At 36.3% G+C, this 24,928-nt stretch overlaps 3 protein-coding genes across 5 annotated transcripts in view; 2 read left to right on the top strand and 1 right to left on the bottom strand.

The window, feature by feature from the left end:
- The first annotated feature begins 1,408 nt into the window (after window positions 1-1,408).
- Window positions 1,409-7,899, top strand: guca1aa (guanylate cyclase activator 1Aa). Its single transcript, XM_084408294.1, has 4 exons — window positions 1,409-1,832; window positions 5,259-5,408; window positions 5,502-5,595; window positions 5,699-7,899. Exons 1-4 carry the CDS (start codon window positions 1,635-1,637, stop codon window positions 5,824-5,826), a joined length of 570 nt encoding a protein of 189 aa, XP_084264420.1. The 5' UTR covers window positions 1,409-1,634; the 3' UTR covers window positions 5,827-7,899.
- Window positions 7,900-7,951: 52 nt separating this feature from the next.
- Window positions 7,952-16,565, bottom strand: orc5 (origin recognition complex, subunit 5). 2 transcript variants are annotated; one of them, XM_084408292.1, is made up of 15 exons: window positions 16,431-16,565; window positions 15,982-16,098; window positions 14,682-14,774; window positions 14,257-14,442; window positions 13,987-14,061; window positions 13,664-13,775; window positions 11,886-12,016; window positions 11,644-11,692; window positions 11,224-11,314; window positions 11,063-11,115; window positions 9,643-9,755; window positions 9,467-9,514; window positions 9,253-9,363; window positions 8,486-8,598; window positions 7,952-8,221 (listed from the first exon to the last, which is right to left on the bottom strand). In XM_084408292.1, the coding sequence occupies exons 2-15, from the start codon at window positions 16,093-16,095 to the stop codon at window positions 8,176-8,178; spliced, it is 1,335 nt and encodes a 444-aa protein (XP_084264418.1). In that variant the 5' UTR covers window positions 16,096-16,098; window positions 16,431-16,565; the 3' UTR covers window positions 7,952-8,175. The 2 variants fall into 2 exon arrangements, with proteins under 2 accessions (XP_084264418.1, XP_084264419.1); XM_084408293.1 differs by having other exon boundaries at window positions 15,982-16,118; window positions 16,431-16,563.
- A 29-nt stretch (window positions 16,566-16,594) lies between these two features.
- lhfpl3 (LHFPL tetraspan subfamily member 3) overlaps window positions 16,595-24,928 on the top strand; it is a 54,128-nt gene continuing 45,794 nt past the window's right edge. The window contains exons 1-2 of one of the 2 annotated variants that reach the window (XM_084408390.1): window positions 16,595-17,210; window positions 22,668-23,101. In XM_084408390.1, the coding sequence (XP_084264516.1) occupies window positions 22,675-23,101 (427 nt within the window). In that variant the 5' untranslated portion in view covers window positions 16,595-17,210; window positions 22,668-22,674. The remainder of the gene's footprint in view (window positions 17,211-22,667; window positions 23,102-24,928) is intronic. The other variant, XM_084408389.1, reaches the window with a different exon arrangement.

The raw sequence follows: 24,928 nt of genomic DNA on the forward strand, positions 1-24,928 counted from the left end.
TGGGTTACATTCACATTTCAGGAGTTCTCAGAAGCGAGCAGTGCTATTTTAGTATCATTGATATACTATTATAGTTTTTGTTAATATTTTCGATTATATAGCCTGTGTATAATTTTCAATTTTAGTTAACCCTGAGCGGAGGTTGTCATAGTTTGATAAACTTCTGGACAGTGCTGGGTAGATTACTTACAAATTGTAGTCTGTTACTGATTCCAAATTACATTACAAAAACGTAATGTAATCTAGATTACTTATTTTAGGTAATGTATTCTGATTACTTTTGACCTAACTTGTTTATAACATTGATTTGAATTGATAATCTTGTATCATATTGATACAAAAAGAGAAAGAAAATATATTCCATTCTTTGTTATCAACTGCATTAAATATTTATAGAATATTCTTTTATAGAAAGGAAAATTAAAAATATAACAAAGAAGTAGAATCAATTAATTGAATAATTTACTTTCATTGTGAGAATAACATGTAATCATGTAATCAATAAACTGTAGTCTGATTACGAGTATTTTAAAATGTAATATAATCTAATTACAAGTAGGCTACTTCATTTTTTTGATTACATAACCCACATCACATGTAATCAGTTATACCCAGCACTGCTTCTGGAGAATGGGAGACTACAAAATAGTACTAACCTTACAAAATAACAATATTGACAAAGTTTCCCTGTAATCAATCTTTTTTATTTTATTTTATAAAAGATTGAACAGATCTAGCAATCTTGATATAGTTTGAGCTTGAGAAGAGAGAAAATTTGGGATCTATGGGATCTCTAAATGTATTTATAGGCTTAATATATTGAGATATCATTCCTGTTATAGACTATTAATCAACTACTAATATTATTGTTGAATATATACTGACCAATGGATATAGTGTGTCTAATGTCACAATCAAATGCTAACAAACTGAACAATGTATTTAATGTGAAGAATGTGGAGACTCCGTTGATTTTTGGCATTATACTATTTCTATATATTTTATTTTGGCACTATAATGTTCTCAAATGTATTCTTTGGAATGTTTAGCAAGACTATGAATGTCAGTATGTAATTATTGTAAAGGCTTTGTGATGTATGATTAATGAAAAAATCGACTGAAGCTCGTTACCATGGCAGTATGATGCCTCAAAATTGTGTGGTATGTCTATTAATGTGCATTTATATGAATACATCATCATTTGACGATATCATTGAAAATAAATTTGGAAAACAACTTGCATAAGACACTTTCACGTCAGTTGTCTTTTCATTAGAAGTCCAGAAATGCTGATGCAGTTGCATCTGTTCACAGGCCGTCACATGGGAACGTTTGTCAGCATGTCCCCAATCTCACATGCAATTACCAATGGTCATCCCAGCCATGGTCATCCTTAAGCCTCACATACACAGTGAGCTGGATTAGTCAAAGTTAATATCAATAAGACGGAGTTGGTGGGGTGTGTCTGATCCCTTGCTGGTACAAAAGCCTCCTGAGGGTGCCCATCTCTTTCTTAGGTCCCAGTGTCGTGTGTCTGTGAGAAGCGAAACGCTCGCCTGCACAGCAGACCAGTTGGGCATCCTGCAGAGTAGCTCCAGTCCAGCTCTCCACAATAATCCGTTCTCAGTTTAGCGATGGGGAATTCAACGGGCAGCACCGTGGACGACCTGCAGGCCGTTGAAATGCATCTGTGGTATAAGAAGTTCATGACTGAGTGTCCATCTGGTCAGCTCACGCTGCATGAGTTCAAACAGTTCTTCGGGCTCAGAGGTCTGGATCCAGAGGCCAATGCCTACATCGAGCAGATGTTCCGCACGTTTGACATGAACAAGGTGAGTGAAAGACAAGAAAACAAGATATAAAGTAACAGAGTGGATAGTAAAATTAGCGACGGATGCCTTTGAAAACTTTCTGCCAATAGTTCTTTCAAAGACAGCTTCAGCAAAGCTGCAGTATTTGAAGTATCTGTTTTTATTAAAAGGTTGGCTATAATATGCAGGTTTTGAGGCTCGGTTTCCACACAAATATTAAGCAGCACAACTGTTTTCAACATTGATAATAATAAGAAATGTTTCTTGAGCACCAAATCAGCATATTATGATTTCTGAAGGATCATGTGACGCTGAATTTTCAGCAACATTACTCCAGTCTTCAGTGTCACATGATCCTTCAGAAATCATAATATGCTGATTTGCTGCTCAAGAAACATTTCTTATTATTATCAATGTTGAAAACAGTTGTGCTGCTTAATATTTGTGTGGAAACCTATTATTATATATTTATAATAATATATTTCACAATATTACTGGTCATTATATTTTTATTACCACATAAATGCATTCTTGGTGAGTATAAGAGACTTTTCAAAAACATAAAAAACCTTTTGAACGGTAGTGTGTGTGTGTATATGCATCCTTGGTGTATGTGTATGTATATGCTTGTGTGTGTATATGCATCCTATATATATATGAAGAGTGCTATCTGAAATTTTCTTCTAGAATGATCATTTTTATCAAGCTTGTCTATTTAAGTTTAGTAATTTCACTTAAATGGCAATGAAAATTACCTATTAATTGTCATTTAAGTGAAATTACTGAACTTAAATATAAGAGCTTGATAAAAATGATCATTCTAGAAGAAAATTTCAGATGGCATTTAGAGGCTTTTGCATCTGAACTCTTCATATATATATATATATATATATATATATATATATATAAATAATCAATCACTGTCCAGAAAGTCAGCACACGTGAGTTTGCTATTTGTTGGGTCAGATCAGAGCAAAGCTCGGATCATAAACTGTGTTGTCTGGATCTATATTTATAGCGCTATATTTGGCACCTCATGTCAGCTTTTATGTACAGTGACTCATATTAATACAATGAATAATGAGCTTATCTATGAGATTAACATTTGGATTTGAGATTGTATTATAGAATCCGATCCCATTCACGTGCCGTAACAACTAGTTTTCTCCAAGTCAAAACATGTTTTCATAGTTGGGTCCCAATGGGATTTTTGGCACTAAAACTGTTTTAAGCCTCATGATAGTATCGCTTTATCTTGATATGAGCATGTTATACAAGATTCCCAAGATACCAAGATACATCTTAATTATGGAATTAAATGAGTATGCCATTAAATATGAGTTTATGTCAATGCGCATCAAGCTAAATCTCTGCCCTTCACTTTACGATTGTGCCTCCCTCGTCGCCCGGAGAGAAATCAATAATAGATCAAGCAAAAGACAAGTTAAAAATGAAATCAACCACTTGGTAATGACAAAATCCCCCACAAAAAAAAAAACTTTAATTTTATCTTTATTCTCTATCATAAACTGTTCAAGTGTATGCTATTATGTTCGATAATGATCATTTTAATGAATTTCAAATTTTTTAAATATGAAATTATTTTTATCCAATTATCCATGATTACACATTTAATACTTGATTGATTGTATCATTCATTTATCAATTTCTGATAATTAAGTGACACAAATTGCAGATAATTGAGTGCCTGCATTATAGTATCCCTGATAATTATTTTATAATAGAAATCAAAGACTACAGAAATGTTATCTAGGAAATTAGAAACATTTGGTAACACTTAAAAAACACTCTCATTTGTTATCACTAGTTAATTAACTGACATGAACTAACAATGAGCAATACATTTGTAACTGTATTTATTCATCTGTGTTAATGTTAGTTAATTAAAACCCAGATGTTCATTGATTGTTCATGTTAGTTCACAGTGCATTAACTAATGTTAACAAAATACATTATTTTTGTACTAATATACATTAATTATTAGTAAATGTTAAAATTAACATAAAGATTAATAAATGTTGTAGAAGTAGAGCTCATTCTTAGCTCATTTTATCTAAAGAAGTTAACTAACGAAACCTTATTGGAATTTTTTTTTAAAACTTCCAGGCTTTTATAGACTACTAATGCCAGTTAAAGCATGTCTATTCAACAAGCAGAATAAAATATCCACATATCTCCACATGAACAAACCTCAAGTCCTACATTGCCCGTGACCTTCTCCCTAACACTGCCCTAGACAGTTGTGCCACAAAGAGAGGTGACATTTTGAGGAAAGTGTGTTGACCTGAGGATTATGTCTGCGACAAGTGGCTGTGTCCGTCTCTCAGACGCAGACCTTGGAATTGGCAGTAATCCTCCAGAGGGCACCCTCATCATCCTAATCGTGATCCTCATCACCTCCATCATCTAAATATGTGCAAGCATACGAGAAGAGAACAAAGGGCATCCAGTTGCTTTAGGATTCATAAAAGATGAATGTGGGAACACATACCTAATATAAACATTTTATATTTGACTTTATAAAACGGATAGATCCAGATGTGGATGCTGATTGGTGGATAGATCTCAAAAGTCTTTACTCTTCCCAGCCCACGGTTTCACAGACAAGGCTTAAGATAGTCTCAGTTTAAAATGCATCTTAAAAAATGTCAATGCCATTGTTTTGTCTCAAGATGCACAACAGTAATGTTTTCTTTTCTAAGACACGTTTATAAAAGATAATTAAATACCCTAATTGAACTACGGCCTAATCCTGGCTTAATCTAAGCCGTCTGTGAAACCAGGCCTGAATGTACTTTATCAATTTCTTGCATAGCTATTTAACATAATCCTTGAATAAAGCCATGAAGCAAACCAACCAGATCAGACATTATACACAGTATATTTAAACGTCAGTCACGTAGCATGCACTCAAAAATATGTAGGCCTAGATTTAAGATGTATTTGAATTGCACTTCAAATTTCCATCCTTTGGATTAGTTTTAACATAAATGAATAAACTTAATGTAATGCATATTTGTCAGTCATACATATATAAAACTGTTAAGATTTCTGCACTCAAAAAATCATGGCATAGTTGAACTATTTGCATAATTTTTTTAAAATAATAATTTCAAAATGCATTTATTCAAATAGCTTAGAATCTGCATAAATCGGTTCTTTGTGAAAAAGAGCAAATGGTAAAATATGGCTAGCTGTGGAACAAACAATATCCAATTAGTTAAAAAAAAAATCGATTTATTAATGTATAAGTATTTAAAGCACCGTCAGTTTATTAGTACTATTACAGAAGTCATATTAGCAAATTAAGTTTATTAGTAGGCCTATGCTAGAATAGTGTAATCCAAATGGATGGAGTTATCAATTGAGTGAGGTGTGGTCTCAACAGTGCTTAAAATGTTCTTAAAGAGTTCATCTGTTTTGCAGGATGGTTATATAGACTTCATTGAGTATGTGGCTGCTCTCAGTCTTGTTATGAGAGGAAAGATGGAGCACAAACTGCGCTGGTATTTCAGACTTTATGATGTTGACGGCAACGGCTGCATTGACAGACACGAGCTCCTGAATATCATAAAGGTAGGAACGACAATATTAGTAAAACTGCACTAGACGGCTATAAAAAAAATTAAATGATAGTACTCTTCATAAAAATGGTTTCTTTTACGTTAGGCCATCCGCGCCATCAACGGAAGTGAGTCGCAGGAAGTGAGCGCTGAGGACTTCACAAACCGAGTGTTTGATAGGATCGACGTCAACGGAGATGGTGAGTGCAATGAACTCTCACACTGAAACGATACGCTTCCAATATTAAGAGAGAAATTCAGTTGTTAAAAGGGCATGATTGTGAACTTTTCTCCATTCACCAGGGGAGCTTTCACTGGACGAGTTTGTAGCAGGGGCACGCAGTGATGAAGACTTTATGGAGGTGATGATGAAGAGTTTAGACCTCTCGCACATAGTGGCCATGATCCATAACCGGAGACACAGCGTATAAGAGACTGTCCATATCCATGTCACGTACAGTCTCTTGATCAGAAAACAAGGGCAACCTGCACTCATCAAACTTCACCTCCACTGTCCAATTCTAAAAACACAATCATTTTAAACAAAGACTGAGTTAAAGGGCCAAGAGATTAAATTGGTGTGGGACGTCCCACATCTAATATACTGACTGTTTCCCAAAAACAGCCTTCTTGCTAGAAAGTGGATTCATGGGAAAATAATCAGTATGAAGTGGATGTGCATTTAGAGGGCTTTATTTTCTTATTACTTTATTATTAGCAAAAAAAGAGAAGACTTTATATATAGACATAAATATTTGACTTAAGTGGTAGTTGACAAATACGTTTTATTCAAAAGTTTGTGGACGGTAAGATTTCGTGGGCCTGACGTCTTTGAAAGAAGGACACATTTATTTATTTATTGTGGAAACTGATGAATAGTTTTCCAATTGTTTTGAGAAAGTTCAAAAGAACAGCATTTATTAGAAACCGAAATCTTTTGCAACTATGTAAATGTCTTTGTCTTCAAATTTGATCAACTTAGTGTCCTTGCTCAATAAAATTAGACCTTCCTGTAAAAAAAAAAAAAATCTTACTGATCCCGATCTTTTGAACAAAAGTGTATGTCCACTTTAAAGTTGATTTTTTTTTATGAATGTTCAAGGGAAGGTGTATATTTTTGGTATTGTAAAGGGTCACCATTTTTAATAATTTTATCTTTTTTGCCATTTTTAAAGTATTTTAGAGCATTTTAAATGTGATTTAGTGTCTCAGTTAATAAAAGGTCAAGAATAAATGACCTCATATTATTTGAATATTAAAACAAATTCAAGAAAACATTTGTTAAAATAGATCTAGAAGAAGTATTATGCTGCGTGTCAAACTCTTGTCATGTCAGGAATGTTTACTTTTTTAAACGATACGTGCATACTATATATAAAGCTTGCATATTTTAGTTTTTGCAGTGTATAAGAATGGACATGGCTTGTTCTGCATTGGTATAGACATTATGAAGGTGCCTTCTGTTGTAGGACTACAGTACCTACCATAAGCTTGTTAATGTAGTGCTTGTGCTTCCATTTGTACATTAAAGACATAACTGAAACATGAGGTGTTCATTCAAGTTCATGCGTGAATTAGTTAACTGCTGACACCAAAATGACCCTTTGCCCTTTGTGTCTGAAGCCCCCGTCTTCTATCCAGACTACGTCAGCTTGTGAAAACACATGAGTCACATTTGGAGCCTTTTTAACCGTGGACCCTCAGTTTCTATGACAACCGCAATCTATTACCATAGAGACCTCGTGAGTCAGACGCAGCATCAGCTACCTCTCAAAAGCTGAATTAGCAGACCACAATACTAAAAACCTACATTTCAATCAATCACTTACACTCCACTGCACCCACAGTTCCTTTCTCCCAGATCCTCATTCGTTTGTCATTCTGGGTTGTTCGCCTACGTCAGAGAGGGTGATTGGTATTCATGCCAGCTTTGCCATCTTGTTGCAAAAGGATAAGGAGGTCAGTCCTCTGAGCTGAGCTACCCTTCTACAAAGGATCCAAATAACACAAGACATATTTGTAATATAGATGCATCGATCATTTAAACATGGTTGAAGGTTTGTGTGCAACTGTGGTAGTACCATGAATCCTGGGAGAGCTGTTATGCCAGGCTCCGTGATGCAAAAACAATCGCTTGAACATCAGCAGATGGGAATAAAGCCTGATACATATAAATGAATTATTATTTGGTACAATCAATTAGTAGTAGAGCTTGTACCTGCCATTAGAGCACATAAAAGGACATTTGCTTTTTGAAAAACACACATTATGTACCAAACCACCTTATCTTACAGTAAAAATAACACAACATTAGCAATGACGCATTAAATTGATCAAATGTGACAATAAAGACATTTATAATGCTGCAAAAGATTTCCTTTTAAAATAAATGTTTTTTTTAACTGCAGGAATTACACAAGAATTACATTTTAAATTATAATATTTCACAATATTATTGGTTATACTGTGTTTGATTAAAATAAATGCAGCCTTGGTGAGCAAAACTTACCGACCCAAACTTTTGAACGATAGTGTATGAAAAGTACATTGAAACCATTATTATAACAAAATATACAGTTTTTATTAGAACAATTTTAACTTGTGTCACATAATAACACACCAAACCCATCAAATCTCCCTTGGAGGGATGAGTATTTTCTGGTTGGACTAATGAATGCAGGAAGTTCCCGCAACATCATTTATTCATCCTGCAGTCCATTCAAGTAATCCCAAGTGATTTTGCCTGATCAGATGCCTGCTTCAAATCCACTGCAGCAGGCTCACAGGAAGTCATACAGATACCTCACCACATCGAAGCTTACAGTTCTAGGATGAAGAAAATTAAGAAAAACAAACTATTAGATGTGCAGCTAAAGGTTAGTAAACCAAATCAAAGACCCCATTTACACCTGGAATTAACATCCATTTTAGGAAATAAGATGGTCAGAAGACCCAAATACAAGTGCAGTTTTGTGAAGGGTCAACATGGAGTAACACATTGACATAGACATCCTCCACTCGAAATCTGATCACAGAGGCGGGATGTTACAATCCAAGGTCAAAAGGTCTATTCATCTCACACTCACACACCTGGAGATTGCAAGAATGAAGTCCAGAGAAACGGCACATTTGTATTTGGGTGAGTCCAGCTGGTCATCATGCCCCACCTGAGAGAGAAGCTGCAGAGTAACTAGAGACGAAATCTGTAAAACAGAAAGCAAACGACTGTATTTCTATATAGTGTCATGACTTTATATATTATCTTTGAATGATAATGTTTATTTAACAAAATGTCATAATGTTTGACTGAAGTTCAAGTTGAGGTTATTCAGCTTTCAGAGCCGCCAAAAGCCTTGAAGATCAATTTGTGCCCCATAGGAAAATTATTATTATGAGAATAATTAGAATCAAGTTAACCTTGAAAAACAGCAGTAGTTTTTAAACTACTCAAGCACTTACAAAGAGCAATATCTAACCTATGAAAGATTTTACAACACAAAAGAAAGAAATACAGAAAATTGATTCTCAAGCTCTTACTGAGGCCTGGAAATCACAATTTTAAAATGGATAAACCTGATATTTGTCATGATTGTAAGAGCCCTACATACAGCCATGCTGTTCATCTATAAGAGCAAACTAATAACATAGTTTTGAGAAAATAAATGCTTTATGAAAATAAAGAAAGATGAAACACTGCCTCCCAGTGTCCAACATGATTCCAAGACTTGCTTTTGCTGCCACATTGCATATAACTGTCTTATTGTCTTGTCTGAGCTAATTGACATGAATGGCATAGCTTGTTATTATCTGAAACACAATTATTTGCCAAACCTTATGATTTGCTCAAATGAAATTACCTGTGAGAAGACACTGGCTGTAGGTGCAACTCTGCTATCAACCACACTGTAGAATATGGCCAACAGTCTGTCAAGAGGAAAAGGCTTCGGTCCCAACAGATGGTTACTAGTCTGTAGCAAAAAGACAAAATCAGAGAGAAAAAAAGACAGATGACATTAATAAACCTGCAGAAAGAATAGTCATGAAGAATAAACAACAGGAGAAACATCTCACCTTCTCGTGTTTCTTCAAGAAATTAGTCTTTCTTATTTTCCCGTGATTCTAAAGGAAGGGGGAAAAAAAGGTGATCAGATGATTCATGAATGTGCAGTCATGATTCAGTAAGATCTCTTTTGGACTGAAGAGTCATGTTTAGATGATAAAGAGGGGATCAGAAAGCTGTAATAAACCTTGAGGAAGAAGCGTCGATCTGTGCGGGCAGGGTTGAAGGATGCCAGGTACGCAGCAATCAGCAGAAACTTGGAGTAATACGGCAGCTCTATGTGAGCGTGTGCTGATAAACCTACAGGAGGAGAAAGAGACTTCTCATTGGCTGATATCAGCAAAGGGAATTGATTTCCATTGGTCAAAAGGATACAGATTAATAAATCAAGAGCAGTCTCAAATTCCATTTGCTATTAACAAAAATTGTTTACAAATTAAGAAATGAGTACTTAATATACATCTACAAAATGAACGGAATGTTTTTGGACACTTAATTTTTTATGTTATTTAGAATTGAATGAAACGTATTAAAGGCATAATATGCAATTTTAGCCACTGGAGGTCGCTTATTCAAGACAAAGGCGTAGCTTGATGACGCCGTGATTTCGCGGAATCATGGGAGTTGTTGTCTTTACCTCTACAGCCGGTGGAAGAGAATCCGACGGGACTCGGGTAGAAATGTTCATGGATGAGCTAATGTATTAATGATTTATTAACTCTACTGTAGTATGAAGCAGGGTGGGGCTGAAAGCCGCTGGAGCGGAACGAGGCCACTGGAGCGTTTGCTAACGAGAGACAAGCACGACACACGAATCGAGAGCAGCGGAGCTTTTATTATGCCACAGACGTCCGCTTCTTCTGGTAATGCTTATGTGGGGTAGCGCAGCGCTGTTTTATCATATTATTGAGTGTGTTGGAAGTTAGAATGCTACTCTGTGCGACTATGTTGAGCTTTAAAACACACAATATATTAAAGCGTCTTTGGTGTTCCCATGGTTTCTGCTAAATAAAACCAGAAATTGAGGGTAACGCGGCTATGATGTCATTGATAGGCGACGCGTGGACACAGTCCGTGTCCTAGTTAAAATAGCTTATTTCTCTGGATTTAAACATTTGGGATAATGTAAGTACACAAGTCAACAAAATACATACTATTGTTCTAGTGGTTTATTGGATATTTTAATGCAAAAATCTTACGTATTGTGCATTTAGTTACATTTTTTATTAAATGCAATTAGCTGAACTTTAGAGTAGGACTCTAAAGAGTCTTTATATACATCTTTGTATGTAATTTCACAATTACTTCTATTGTCTATGAAATATGGTTACTGCCAAATGTACTGACTAAAATAAACTTGAATGTAATTTCTATTGAAACTTAACTTTGAATGTAATAAAGAACACCAAACCCACCACTACCAAAATCATTGTGAAATGACTCATCAGGGCAGCCCATCAGCTAATGTGCTGTCAGAGGGTAGATATAAGTAGAAATCTTGGCACTCTATCCGATTTTTTTTGCAGCTCTGTGCAACGCCAGCAGATGGTCTGAGAGGGCATGACTGTCTGAACATGCAGAGTGTGTGTGTGTGTCTGTCTGTGTACCCCTGAGCGTCGTGGCCTCCTTCTCGTCCATCTGCTGCTGCTCCCATTGCATGCTGAATGCAGTAAAGCCAAACACACAAACAGTCAGTGACTGATGACACACAGCTCAAGCACAATCTCAACTGTGAGCACTCTTTAGAAATCACACAGCACTAACAGACCTGGACACCTCTCGGAGGTAAACCGTCTGCATGGCTCTGTGCAGATGGGGCTCAATGTTTTTCCATAACTTGTGAATATCACTCTCTTTGGCTGAAGGAAACAAAAAAGATGATTTCAAACTCTGTATACTGACACTAAAAGAAGTTTAACATTTAAAGGGACAGGTTAACCAAAATTTAAAATGAATAGTCAATAATTTCAGTTAATAACAACTTTTTGGTGTGTCCATCACACAGTGGCATATGGCTTCAGAAGGGGCTACTTTATTGGTGCCTTTTTGTCATTTTTAAAGTTTAACAGGCCCAGTCCCCATGCACTTTCATTGTATAGAAATGAGCAGCTTTTTTAGACAACTTTTTTGTTCAATAGTAAAGTAAAAATATGTGTTTAAATGGAAAAATTTCATATTTCAGCTTTACCTTCTCCTTTCTCCAGGGGTTCACAAAACTTCGAAAAATTCAGGACTGCCTGTTTAAATACAAATTATATCAAGTATATTAAGCAATGTATCACTACTTAGTTTCTTCTGTCTTTGTGAAGTGGATGAAAGATGCAAAAACACTTTTTACCGGTTTATGAGCACCTGCTACATTGTAAAAACGGCTACAAAATAACTGCTCCTTTTATAGACTCAGACAATTTAAAGGACGTGTGATCTCACCAGGTGCCTGAGCTCCCTTAGATCCCTGCACACTGAGAAGAAGACCCCCAGCAGGATGTTTATGTAGGAAGCGTAGAGTTCAGGTGTGTAGGATGGGTGATGATCCCGAGACAGAATCTGCACAAGCTCCGCTGAGGGACCAGAAAAACAGGTTTTTAGAAACGTTTCATCCATCCAAATATGAAGTATATCATCGACCCTGTTTGCTAGGGATGCACTGAATGATCGGCAACCAAACTTATTCGGCCGAAAATAGCACAAAAAAAGCTATTTCGGTGTTCATAAGTGAAAAGACCGAATAAATTTGACCTAACAATGACATTTTTGACGCGATCAATTAGCAACCAGCGTGTGTGAGAGGCGCACACGCTTTATAAATGCAGTAAACATGTCACAGTGGAGCATTTTAAAGTGTCCGAGAATGACGTAAAAATGGCCATTTGCAGACACTGTTGTGCTGAATTGTCTAAGCACACTCAAACGCAATCAAGCGCACCCTCAGTTGATACCGTAATAATATATTGGCGAAACAGATTTGGCAAACGCTCCAGTGCATATTTGTGTTTGAGCTCTGGAGAACGTCAAATACGTGCAAAAAACGTGTGTTTGCAGCGGTGAGCAGTGTGGCCAATCACAAACATAATTTTTGATCTCTTGAATGCAATGGTGTTTAAGTTAGTTAAATCCACTCACAGCTTAAAACGCCAGTTTTTATTCAGTGCTGAGTTATGCAGGCGCGCAAAACCTCTCATTAACAAAGTGTAGACACGATGTAAGCAAGAGATTTATTGTGCATTGTTGGCAGCTTCATTGAACTTTGTGAGATTGCGATGAACTGACAAAGCGACAGCGCTTAGTGATTGTAAAAGGAGCGGTCTTTGCTTTCGAGGCTACTACAGCCTATATAATCCATTGAGTAAACCTATTGTTTTTCATGCTGCCAACTGCATGCTGCAAAGTTTCGGAAGTGACTATGATCTACATAAATGCTGGATTCACTCTGCACGGGACAGAAATATGACATGTTAAAATAGTAATGCATTAAAGCATTGTAAAGGCAGACAAATTGCAATTCTAAACTGCAATTGCGAATTGAAATTCTAAATTATCTTAAATGTCTCACTGTACACTGCTACGGTGGAGCCGTTGCTTAGCCTACATCTGCACTTAATAGAGCACCCTCAGTGATTTGATTCTGGAACCGGGCCTGTAGGCATAATAGGCCAAGAAGAGGGGCTCAAAGATGGCCAAATATATATTTTTTTTACTAATTTGTTTAAGTAATATTGTGCTTTGTTGGTATAATGTCTGCTGAAATGTAAAAAAAAAAATGTTCAGTGTTAAATTAATATTTTTTTATTTAATTTGTAATTGATTTTTCTTTGAAAAGCAAGACAAAATAGTAAAACACATTTTATTTATTATATGCAATGGTATAAAAAAATTGCCATAATAAATGGGGAAAAATTTGCTAAATCGTGTTCGGTATTGTGTTTCATCCTATTCAGAATTTTCATTTCGCTTCATCCCTACTGTTTGCACATCATCTCAGGTGAAAGTCTCTGATTTTGTCTATGTGTGATTGAAGCCTAAAAAAGCCCATAACATGCACTTGCAATTTTAATCTCATCACAAATGTGACGTTTCAAGCGAAATAATCGTTGTTATATAAACCCTGGGGCCATTGACAAATCTGATCTTCATTCATATTTACATGAACACGCTGGAGAGCTCGTTATTACATAATCATCTGTCATTTGCTTCCTGTTCCCTCTTACCTTTACTGTAGTCTGGAAAATGAAAGAGCAAAGGTTCAAAGCAACCAGTGTTGGGCCGAAACTTTTCCCACACAATTTCGCTGAGCAAGATAACAGTCACATTATCATTTACCTGCCACAAAAAGAAAAAAGGATGAATAGCCAGACTGCACAAAGAAGTCAGATGAAGAAATATGACAAAAAAATTACACCTGTAATATATAAATGCAAAACATTCAAAACACAACTCAACCTCTTATAACACATAACCCTCTATATAAAAGGCAGAGCTTGTAACTCTATTCTTACTAATGTAATAAACATTATTAAAATTGAGTGTATACCAGTTCCTGTAGGCGCAGAAGAGCAGGAAGCAGGCTGAAATCCATATCTCTCATGCGTTCGGCTCTGTCCAGAATCTACAGGGATATTATATAACCTTGAAGCATCATGTCATGGCTACACATCAATGCACATCTTAAATAATAACTTCACCAACCTAAAAACAATGTGTTTATAGAGCATTTCATTAAAATGTTAACTCTAAACATACGAATTTGCAAACATAAACAAAAGCAAAATACATTATGATGATAAATGAAATGAAAACTCACTATATAGCGTGTCTGTGTAGCAGGTGTGCTGGAGCTCATCTGTTTGTACAGTCGCACAAAATCTGACAAAGACGGGCAACGAGGGAGCAGTGCTGCAGAGTCTGGCCCGAAAAAGGCAGACAACACCTGGTGAAACAGCAGTCCACCGGACACACACTCCACACAGTCCACTGAAGCATGGGGGAGCTGCACAAAAAACACACGCTCAATGTCATTCACTTATTTCTCATTACGTAAACACTTTTACTCAACTTGCAATACACTTAGTATAGGAAAAATTCTTAACCTGAATTCAAGCTGGAACCTTCAATTAACAAACCCAGATTTTCAATCACTACTGCAATCACTTCCAAAGGCTGCAATACACTACACGACTTCTCAAATCTGAATAGACCTTTCCAAATGATCCATTTTCACCATCTTACCTCCAGATCTTTCATGATGGTGAGCACCACATGACTCTTTCCTGTTGCTCTGTGGCCATAGATGAAGATTGAAGGATAACTGTATTGATCTGGCTGTTAAGAGACAGAGTAACAACAGTTCACATTAACTCTGTATGGAACACTGAAGTAAAATGATCCAAAAAACAGTAATATTGTGAAATATTTTTTACAATTTAAAATAACTGTCTACAATATTGAATATTTTAAAATGTAATTTATTCCTGTGATGGCAAAGCTGAATTTTCAGCATCATTGCTCCAGTCTTCAGTGTCACATGATCCTTCAGAAATCATTCTAATATGCTGATTTTCAGCTCAATAACACGTCTTAGTTTTATCAATTTTAAAAACAGTACTATTTTTTTCAGGATTCTTTAAAGAATAAAAAGTTCAAAAGAACATAATTTATCTGAAATAAAAATCTTTTGTAAGATTATACAATGTCTTTACTGTCACTTATGATCAATTTAATGAATCCTTGCTGAATAAAAGTATTAATTTCTTTCATTTCTTTCCTCCAAAGTGTTAAATTCTTACTGACCCCAAACTTTTGAATGGCAGTGCATAATATTACAAAAGCTTTCAATTTCAGATAAATGCTGTTCTTTTAAACTTTCTATTCATCAAATAACTGGGTTTCAACATTGATAATAATCAAAAATGTTTCTTGAGCAGCAAATATAAAAAAAACAATATAACCAGCCAAAATACATAACAGTTTTTAACACAATAATAATATAATATTAATATTATAATAAAATATAGGCATTTCACTTTTTTATTGATAACATTGTATAAACGAAGCAGTCACAAAACAGAAGAAATAAACAAGAGAGAAAAAAGGTATATGTAAATATATATTAAGGGTTTAGATCAGAATAGATCAGACTTGCATATTTCAATTGTTTTTAAAGCCTTTTTGTTACATGGGTTAGAAACCGTACCAAAGCAATGCATAGAAAAGAGCTTTCTGACTTGCAATTTGAACATTTACATTTATGTATATAAAATTTTAACAAAAAGAAGATTCAGCATGTTTTGCTTTTCTGTAAATGCTTTTTTTTCCCCCAATTAACAAATTTAATCCAAACATTTTCGCAAAGTAAAGACAAATCTTTGTCAATGGTCTCAATAACTACCCCTACTGGAAAAATCTTTCCACAATAATTGGAAATATTGGCAAAGCCAAAAAGAAATGCAATATAGTCTCTTACAATAGTGCTTTTACAAAAAGAGCAGTTTGTATCAATCTCTTGTAACGTTACAGGTATTTCACTCACCTGTCCCATGAGTGACAGCAGTGACGTCACCTGTGTCTCCCTGCACGGCAGTGTGTCAGCCAGAGAGCGCAGTGTGTCCTCAGGGTATCCAGCACACTGCAGCGTCACAGACATCCTCTGGTTATATTATAAAACACCTGTATTAGTAATGTTAAACATATGCGGTAGTGTTTAGTATTCTAGACACAATCTTTTCGTGCAAAAACAGTAACATTAAAGTAAAGGCGCAGAACGCACGGGTCTTTAAACTTGACCCTAACGGCGAAAAACACTGAAAAGGACAGAGACTCGACGCACAGCCGTTCAGCTGATGCATACATATAAACCAATAATAACTAAAACTACAAGAACACATTCTGTGTGATAATATTTACACGTGTTCAAAGTAGCAAAGCGTAAAAATACGACACTTTCCAAAAGAAACTAGTCAAAACAAGCTAAATAAATACCTATTACTGGAGCAGATGTTTTAAAGAGAAAATACTGATTTTATTTTTCCGTTTTCCAGACACAGAAGTGCTTTGCTGCAGGATAAACTTCACATCAGTTTCCCCGCGCGGTTCACTAGTCGACGTCAAGAGTGTGCGTCACTTCCGGAACGGGTGTGGGATTTGTAGTTCTTAGCGTTTTAAATCCTAACGCTCTTGAATTATTTTTTTTAAACGTTTAAAATCGAGAATCTATATACTCATCAGCGTCAAAGTAAAAAAAAAAAGGGGTAGACATAATTTTGGCGAATTTGTCGCCAGCTTCTCTTCTCTCTATCTGCTATGCGGAGGGAGAGTGACAGACAGACGCAGACTCTATTGGAATATTCGGGTGTGCCAGAAGAAATCTGCGCTGTTCGCTCGAGCCATCTCCATCATCCCAGCGAGCGCGTCTCATTGAGATCTACACGCTCGGCATGAATCTCATCCCAGCGTTTATTCACTCACGCGACATCACTGTGGTCAGCTGTAATGTGTTTTATTGCTTTGAGATGTGCGCTCAGGATTAAATCGGATGGAGCAGTGGTACGCCGTTAAGCCAGTAACCGAGAGGAAAGCGATATTTGCGTATTGCAACTGCCTGTGCGTGTAAATCTGAGAAGAATGGACACGCAAAATATGATGCAGTGTCTATTTGTCGTCATCTGAACATTAAACGCAACAGCACAGCAAGATTTATCACGGAAATCCGCTTCATATCTTGTAATAGCCTCATGGAAACAGCGATTTGGACTGTGTAAGGTAGATAATTGTTTGTATAAATACATATTTTAGTATATAAATGTCTTCTATCTCTTGATTGTTTGATTGTTCACAAACCATCTAAGTATTATTAATTTATTCGGGTCATCATTAAGTATTCATACTGACATTTGCGTTGGGAATAATATCTCTGATGCACTGGAATGCGTCTTCTTCATATGAGCTGTGTCTTAATATGAGTTTAGTCATTTTTTTTTTTTGCCGTCTCAAGTGTGATCATTCACCTTAATGAGATATTTTGGCTGAATGATGCAGATGCATAGAGACTGAATGAGAGGAGAGCTGGAAAAGAACATAATTGGAGTCACGGACAGACTGCCACATCCACGCTGAACGAATCACTGTGGCATCTGGCACCAAAACTGCTTAGTCTGTCGCGACATCTGTGAGCTGTTCTGTCTGTACTTGAGTTTAGGTGGCACCCCAAGCAACGTCTAAAGTGGACTGAGTCCGGATTGAATCCAAAAATGGCCTGAATCTGGATTCATTCCAGAATCCAGATGCAATCCAGACAGGATCTGAATCCAGTCTCAATCCAGATAGAATCTGTGAATCCATAAAGGAGCCAAATCTGGACTCAATCCAGATTGGAGCTGAATCCATGCAAACTAAATCTGTAAAGGATCTGAGTGCAGTTTGAAACCACAGTGGATCTAAATCCAAATTGAATCCAGATAGAACCTAAATCTGGACTGAATCCAGATAGTAACTGAACCCAGTCTCAATCCAGATAGGAACTGAACTCATTCTCAATCCAGAAAGGATCTAAAACCTAAATCCGGACTGAATGTAGACAAGACCTTAATCCAGACTCAATCCAATCAAGGCCTAAATCCAAACTGAATCCAAATAAAACCTAAATCTAGATTCAATCCATATCGGACCAGAATTCAGCCTCAGAACTGAATCCAGAATAAATACGGGGTGAACCTACTCCAGTTTGAATCCATAAAGTACTGAATAGTTAAAAAAAAAAGTGAAATATTTTATGTGCGTGTTGATTAATTGCGTGTCTTTATGGTTGACAGATTTAGTCACAAACAAAACTAATTTCATAAAGTTATCCTACAATTTTGTGGGTTGGAGATGTAGTCCCATCCACTGATCAAAAATATAGGCTAGGTTAAAATAGATAAAATCAATTCCCATTTTTTTTTATTATTATTATTTTGCTTTCTATTACACTTAATTACATAAAGAGCAGAATCACATGGGATATACACCTGCCAACCAATGATCTAATCCCTCAGCCGGTACTCGAATTTTCCAATTCATCCTGAGCCTTTAAGGATGGGGCACTACCAGCAAGAACCAGCCAGGTGAGATGTAACATTTTATCCAATATCTTAAAGATGTGTATTTCTAAATATTTTCCCCCAAATGTGAAGATATGGTGTTTGCATATAAATGTGGATTTGCAGTGTGTGGACACAACCACCATACAATGAAAAAAAATCCATTCACTCTTTTTTTTTTATCCTCAAAAAGTCTAAACGCTCTCAATAATCAAGTGTTTGTATTTTCTGAGCAATATGATGTCATAATGCTCATGCTCCGCCCATGACCACTGACGGACTGTCATATTAGCATATTTCTGCCCTCAGCCATTCGACACGCCCCACAGGAGAGAGGGGTGGGGTAAGCAGTTGCTCATTATCATTTAAAGAGACATGCACCGAAACGGTAGCCTGGCTAACGTCAGACCTCGTCTCATTGAGACGTGGTCTGGGAACCACATGTTCATTTTCTCGTATTTGAGGCGTGGTTTACGAATTCCCAGAGCCGTTTATTGGGCGCTACGAATGTCTATCAAATGCGCCTGTACGTAGCTCATAGCCAATCGTTTCAATTATACCAGATGACGTATTTAGAGCGACAGAAATTCGACGAGGAAGAAGACGATGGGTCAGAGATTTATGTGTACACGATGGCGTTCAGCGACTATTGGCAGACAAACATGTGGGTAGAAGGTATATCCATAGATATAAACAAACTGCTTCGGTGTGTCGCATAGACGTCATCATCGTCTTGCTGCTCCCTCCCCGTTCTGTGATTGGTCCCCTCGCTGAGGCGAAAACCTGGTCCATGGAATCCAGGCTGCCTAGCAGCGTGAATAAAATCGCGCTGCGCGCAAGGCAGCATTGGAAAACCCAGGTTACCGAAACGGGTGGCTGTGAACAAAGCTGTTTTGAGGAGGTAAAAAGGGTGTTGTTTTACTCAACCATTGAGGAATTTAAACCTTAGTATATTACAAACTTTACATGAACACCCTAAAGAATCATACCAACTTATGGAAAATGGGCATCCGATGACTCCTTTAAATAATCGGTGGTGAGTTTGATATAAAGGTAGCTTTGTAACGCAAACATTCTAGTCAGTTAGCCAAATACTAGTTATCACAAGGTTTGCTGTTAATGCTAGTTAATAATTTCAAGTTTAGAACAAAGTAATCGAAATGTTCTTGTTTTCTGAACATTTGGGTGTAACGTTACACCGTGTGCGTGTGGCCTGTCGCGATCGAGGCCTCATACGCGCCTACGACTACAAGGCTATGTTCGTAATCGACCTATTACACTTATGTTATGCATGACTTGAAGGGACAACCAAAGTGTTTTCACTCATATTATACATTTATAACGTGAGTACAACCGATGCACACTTAAAGTGAATACACAGGCAGTGAAAGTTGCGCCGAATGAATTCCCGCGTCTCGGCAGAAGGTGACGTTCACAGGGTTCGATTTTGCGCACTCGTTTTCATTCACTCCTTCAAGCCAACGGTTAATTTAGTTGTATATTTGATATTCACGAAAATGGCCATTATAATCCCCGTTTTTGTCACTTTGGGTGCTTCTCATTTCTTATTTGTGACAAATCAGGTTCTCCCTCGAAATCGGGTCTCTGTTAGTACCCCAAGCGATCTCAAATTAATTTTAATAGGTAGGCCTACTTTTACTGTCTAAATACAATTCCTACAAAATCATGTTATGATGATAAATCCAGTTTGAATCACTTTAAAATGACCATTAATATCTGTATTAGTTAGCATATGCACTAGCATAGCATACAGATACCAATTGGCCTGAAAGCTTGTAACTTATACACGCATTTGCACCTACTGTACATGTATTCACAGTCATCTTTAATGTAATTATGTGTTAAATTAAGTGTTAAATGCCCAAATATTTCAGTTATAAAAGAACAATGTAATGATGTTCAATCATTCACTTAATAGGCTATTATTATTATAATTTTTATTATTCTTTAACTTTTTATCAAGTAAAACAAATTACACTCAGTTTGTTTCATTATGCACTATATAGTGAGCTATGCATATTTTAAATTAATATCGTTTGTATGATCTATTAATCATAGCTGATAGACACCCAGTTTCGATTAGGACCCAGTTTGTCATTACATCGGGTCACGGGCTGGAGGACGGAGGAGTGAGGACATAAGGAAGCATCAATGTGTGTATTGGGAAGCACCCATAGGCTACTCAAGCCAAACCAATTTGGAAATGCACGAATAGCTTTTCTTTGCACAGCACAAATCGGAATTTTAAAGATTAGATTTTTTATTAGCCCTATAAATCAATTAAAAAGTTGAAACCTTTCTCGTTTTTAGATCACATCAAATATGAAATGCTTAAAAAAATACCCCTTTCATGACACAAATCTCAGTTTGTGAAACTTACATTCTATTTTTTAAGAAATATACTAGTGTAAATGTATGTAATATTCTAATTCTATTGAACTTAAAGATCATAGAGACATGAAATCAACTGTAAAACACTCATATTATTCTGAAAATGCTCATGCCAGCCACCTTTTTTACAAGTAATAAATTAAATAAACAGATTGAATAATTAATATGAGCAGTCAATCAAAAAATGATAAGTTAACATTTTTGCTGTTTTTAAGTTGCATTTAACTTGTTAGCTTGTCATTTCTGGTCTTTGAAATTTGTTTTCTTTTCTAATTATTTATTTTGATTTATATATTGGAATTATCTTTTTATGTTTTAACTGATCCATGTTTCTCTTTGTCTTCCAGGTAAAAATCCTTGGTGAAGTCATCATATTTGGATGGGTAAGTGCTGTATCTAAAGTTAAAATGGCTTGGATTTAAGATTAGAAATGCCTTTCTCTTGCAAAGTGTGTCAGTACTCTGTAGAGTCTATTCCAGACACAGGAATCTTGCAAACTATAGACTCTCTTGTGGATTTTTGCAGTGTCCGTGTAACTTCAAAACTGCTGTTGGCCTTCGTACACATATGTATCGTAACCATTTCAGCGGAGCCATAACAGTGGCAGGATAGTGCAACGTAAAAGCAGGGCCCTGAATCCACATGTGTCCGGAATTCATCAAGGAATTCACCAATTATGACAGGCAGAATTATTAGAGTTAGGTAAGACTTAAGTACTGATTCAGTAAAGAGGAAAGATTAGTCAGTGTAGTTAAAGTCTCAACAAACAAAAGACTCATTTCAACATTTGATCTGCTTTTATAGGGAAATACAAGCATTACATTTAAATGTAATCAGGAGCATTTTTACATTAATTGTATCAAGCAGGAAATTCAGAAAGTTGATGCATTGTGAAATGAACATCTCTGTGCAGGTCTATGCAACATGTTTTTCATTTCTTTCAGCGTGTATGTACAGTTGTTCGTCATTGCAGCGTGCTGATGAGTATCGCTCTTTCGCTTAATACAGAGGTAAGTACTATTGCTCATGTACAATATTCTTCAATACAATGTTCAGCTATTGAAGAACGCATTCAAATTCATAAAATGAGCTTTAGTTTTTGAACATGGATCGAGGAGATCGGGATCTTAGAATTTAGTTTAAAGGGATAGTACACCCAAAAATGTACTCACCCTCACAGTTTCATTATCATTTAAAGGCATTACGTTTTGGCACATCTCCTGGTTGAATGTATTGTGGTTCCATATACTGTAAATGAAATGAAAGCTGTTTATCACATTGATGTCTGTCAAGCTGTAGTGCAAACTCAATTTCTGTGTTTTGTTCTCTATAGGCAGCAAAAATCTGGGGAGGTCTGGAGAGTGATTTTACAGTTTAATGAATTCAATTTTAATAAAAGTTTTTAAACAGACTTCTGAGTGTTGTCATAATTGAATATCACTGTGTGAAATATTTTTTGCATACAAGCCTTTATATTTCATTCTTTTTTTAAGCGCGTAACAGATTGTAGTTGGTTATAATACGTTGTGTATAAATGTGAATATAAAAACTACCGTAATCAATTATACTGCAAAGTAACTTTACAGTATTTTAAAATACAATGCAAAAGCAAGAAGTTATTATACAGTATGCTGCGAACTACTGCAGTCATATTTACAGTCATTTTACCGTGGAATAAAATACAGAAGCTTGCTGGCTATTTGTTGATTTTACGTTACATTTTTTACAGTGAATCTATGATCCCAGGGACACCTGCAGCGATGCTCCCAGCCACGGAGGCAGCCAAGATCTACCAGACCAACTACGTCAGGAACTCTCGTGCCATCGGAGTCCTGTGGGCCATCTTCACCATCCTCTTCGCCATCGTCAACGTGGTATGTTTCGTTCAGCCCTACTGGATCGGGGACGGCATGGACACGCCACAGGCCGGCTACTTCGGCCTCTTTCACTACTGCATAGGAAGCGGAATGTCCCGGGACCTGACTTGCCAGGGGAGCTTCACAGAGTTTGGCTCCATCCCGTCTAGCGCCTTCAAAGCGGCGTCTTTCTTCATTGGGATGTCCATGGTGCTGGTCCTCTCCTGCATTGGCTGCTTCGCTCTCTTCTTCTTCTGCAGCACAGCCACTGTGTATAAGATCTGCGGATGGATGCAGCTGGCAGCAGGTGAGTGAGTGTGACTGCACATCATTTGGAGGTTTCCCAATGCCTACTGATGTACGAGGAGCCAGCGAGGCTGGAAGTTGTGAAAGTGTACAAACATATATACAATTGGCATGTTCTAATATTTGCAGCTGGCATTTTCTAATATGTTTAGTAAGTTTGTTAGGCACCATGTAAAAAAAAAACCCCAAAAAACATGGTACTTCAGGCACTGCACCATACAAAAGTTTGGGGTCCGTAACTTTATACTTTTACCCCCGGTTTCACAGACTGAAATGTATGTTTGAGCTGTTTTAATTGAAAGCAACTTGCAGTTACATCCTGTATCTTAAAATAAGCCATCGTTTTGTCTCAAGATGCACACCAGTAATATTTTTTTTTTCCTAAGGCATGATTATTAAAGCTAGCCCACTTAAATGTCCTAATTGAACTAAGGCCTAATCCTGGCTTAATCTAAGCCCTGTCTGTGAAACCAGGCCTTAACACTTAAGTTTATACTTTTAATTAATACTTTTATTCAGCAAATAGGCATTAAATGATCAAAAAAGACATTTATAATATTACAAATGATTTCTATTTCAAATAAATGCTGTTCTTTTGAACTTTCTATTCATCAAACAATCCTTTTTTTTTTATCACTGTTTCCACAAAAATACTAAGCAGCACATCTGTTTATTGATAATAATTAATTTTCGAGTAGCAAATCAGCAATTTCTGTAGGAGCGTGCAAGTAATGATGCTGAAAATTCAGCTTTGCCATTTTAAAATATAAAAAACGGGTATTTAAATTTGTAATAATCTTTCACAATGTTACGGTTTACTGTATTTTTGATCAAATAAATGCAGTTTTGCTAAGCATATGAGACTTCTTTCAAAAACATTCAAAATCTATACTCCAAACTTTTTAACAGTAGTGTACATATATTTTTAAATTCAAGCATTTTCAGTAGTCTCACAGTCTCATAAGTCTCTTTGGACCTTATTATGATCTTTTATACAGTACATATAATTTATAAACCCCATGTAAACCCCAAATTTGTTCTCAGACATTTGGTACTCATGGTATATGTTTTAGATATACCTAATTTATTTAAAAAAAAAATTCTTTTTTTATCTATGGATGTATAATTCTCTTCATTAAAATAAGACAAACATACTTCCGATGTCATTCTGTGGATGTACAATTCCTCAAATATTTCAAGCATTGTTAATCAAAAATACTGCGTAATGAACCCTTAGTTTGCACTGCCATCCGTTTGATCACTAATGAGTGGTCTTTTTGGTGCATCCCTCAAATGCTTGCAGAAAAGCTCTTCATAAATCTGACCCACTACCCATTCGATGAATCCACAGTGGACGAGATTATATATATAAATAAATCATGCGTACCACTTTGTTATCCTTAAATTAAACAGATGAGGATGATGAGAAAATGAGTTCAAGCACTGGATGTCTTTTTTTCTTCTATGAAGGGAAAAACAACTCCGGATAGGCTTAGTCAGTTTATTTTCCCCCAGCTGACCAATGCTAAACGTCCTTAATATTTTTCATAGATGTGTTACAGCAAAGATGTAGAAGTTTCATGTTGTTTAATGGCCTCCGAGAGTTGGGTTTGGTTGTGTTGTGCTCTGAAAACAGGCATTAAATAGGAAGTAATATATGAAATGAGCAGATGAGAGAGCTCAAGTTGTGTGAAGAAGTGCATCTGCACACATTGCTTTTATCTGAGGCTTTGGCTTCAAAGGTTTGCATGAGTAGAGTCAGCATTAAGAACATATATCACCCTGCATGCTAATATTTAACTCTCACAAAAAAAAATGTGGGTTTGTG

The sequence above is a fragment of the Rutilus rutilus genome (assembly GCF_951802725.1).
Source record: "Rutilus rutilus genome assembly, chromosome: 4".
NCBI lineage: Eukaryota > Metazoa > Chordata > Actinopteri > Cypriniformes > Leuciscidae > Rutilus > Rutilus rutilus.

What these genes read in the sequence shown, in the direction of transcription:
- guca1aa (XM_084408294.1), top strand. Translation starts at nt 1,635, where the DNA reads ATGGGGAATTCAACGGGCAGCACCGTGGACGACCTGCAGGCCGTTGAA. An exon ending in AGCTCCTGAATATCATAAAG is followed by an intron (nt 5,409 to 5,501) that starts GTAGGAACGACA and finishes CTTTTACGTTAG; the next exon opens with GCCATCCGCGCCATCAACGG. An exon ending in GATCGACGTCAACGGAGATG is followed by an intron (nt 5,596 to 5,698) that starts GTGAGTGCAATG and finishes TCCATTCACCAG; the next exon opens with GGGAGCTTTCACTGGACGAG.
- orc5 (XM_084408292.1), bottom strand. Translation starts at nt 16,095, where the DNA reads ATGTCTGTGACGCTGCAGTGTGCTGGATACCCTGAGGACACACTGCGC. An exon ending in CCATCATGAAAGATCTGGAG is followed by an intron (nt 14,443 to 14,681) that starts GTAAGATGGTGA and finishes TTTTTTGTGCAG; the next exon opens with CTCCCCCATGCTTCAGTGGA. An exon ending in ACCCCTGGAGAAAGGAGAAG is followed by an intron (nt 11,315 to 11,643) that starts GTAAAGCTGAAA and finishes TGTTTCCTTCAG; the next exon opens with CCAAAGAGAGTGATATTCAC.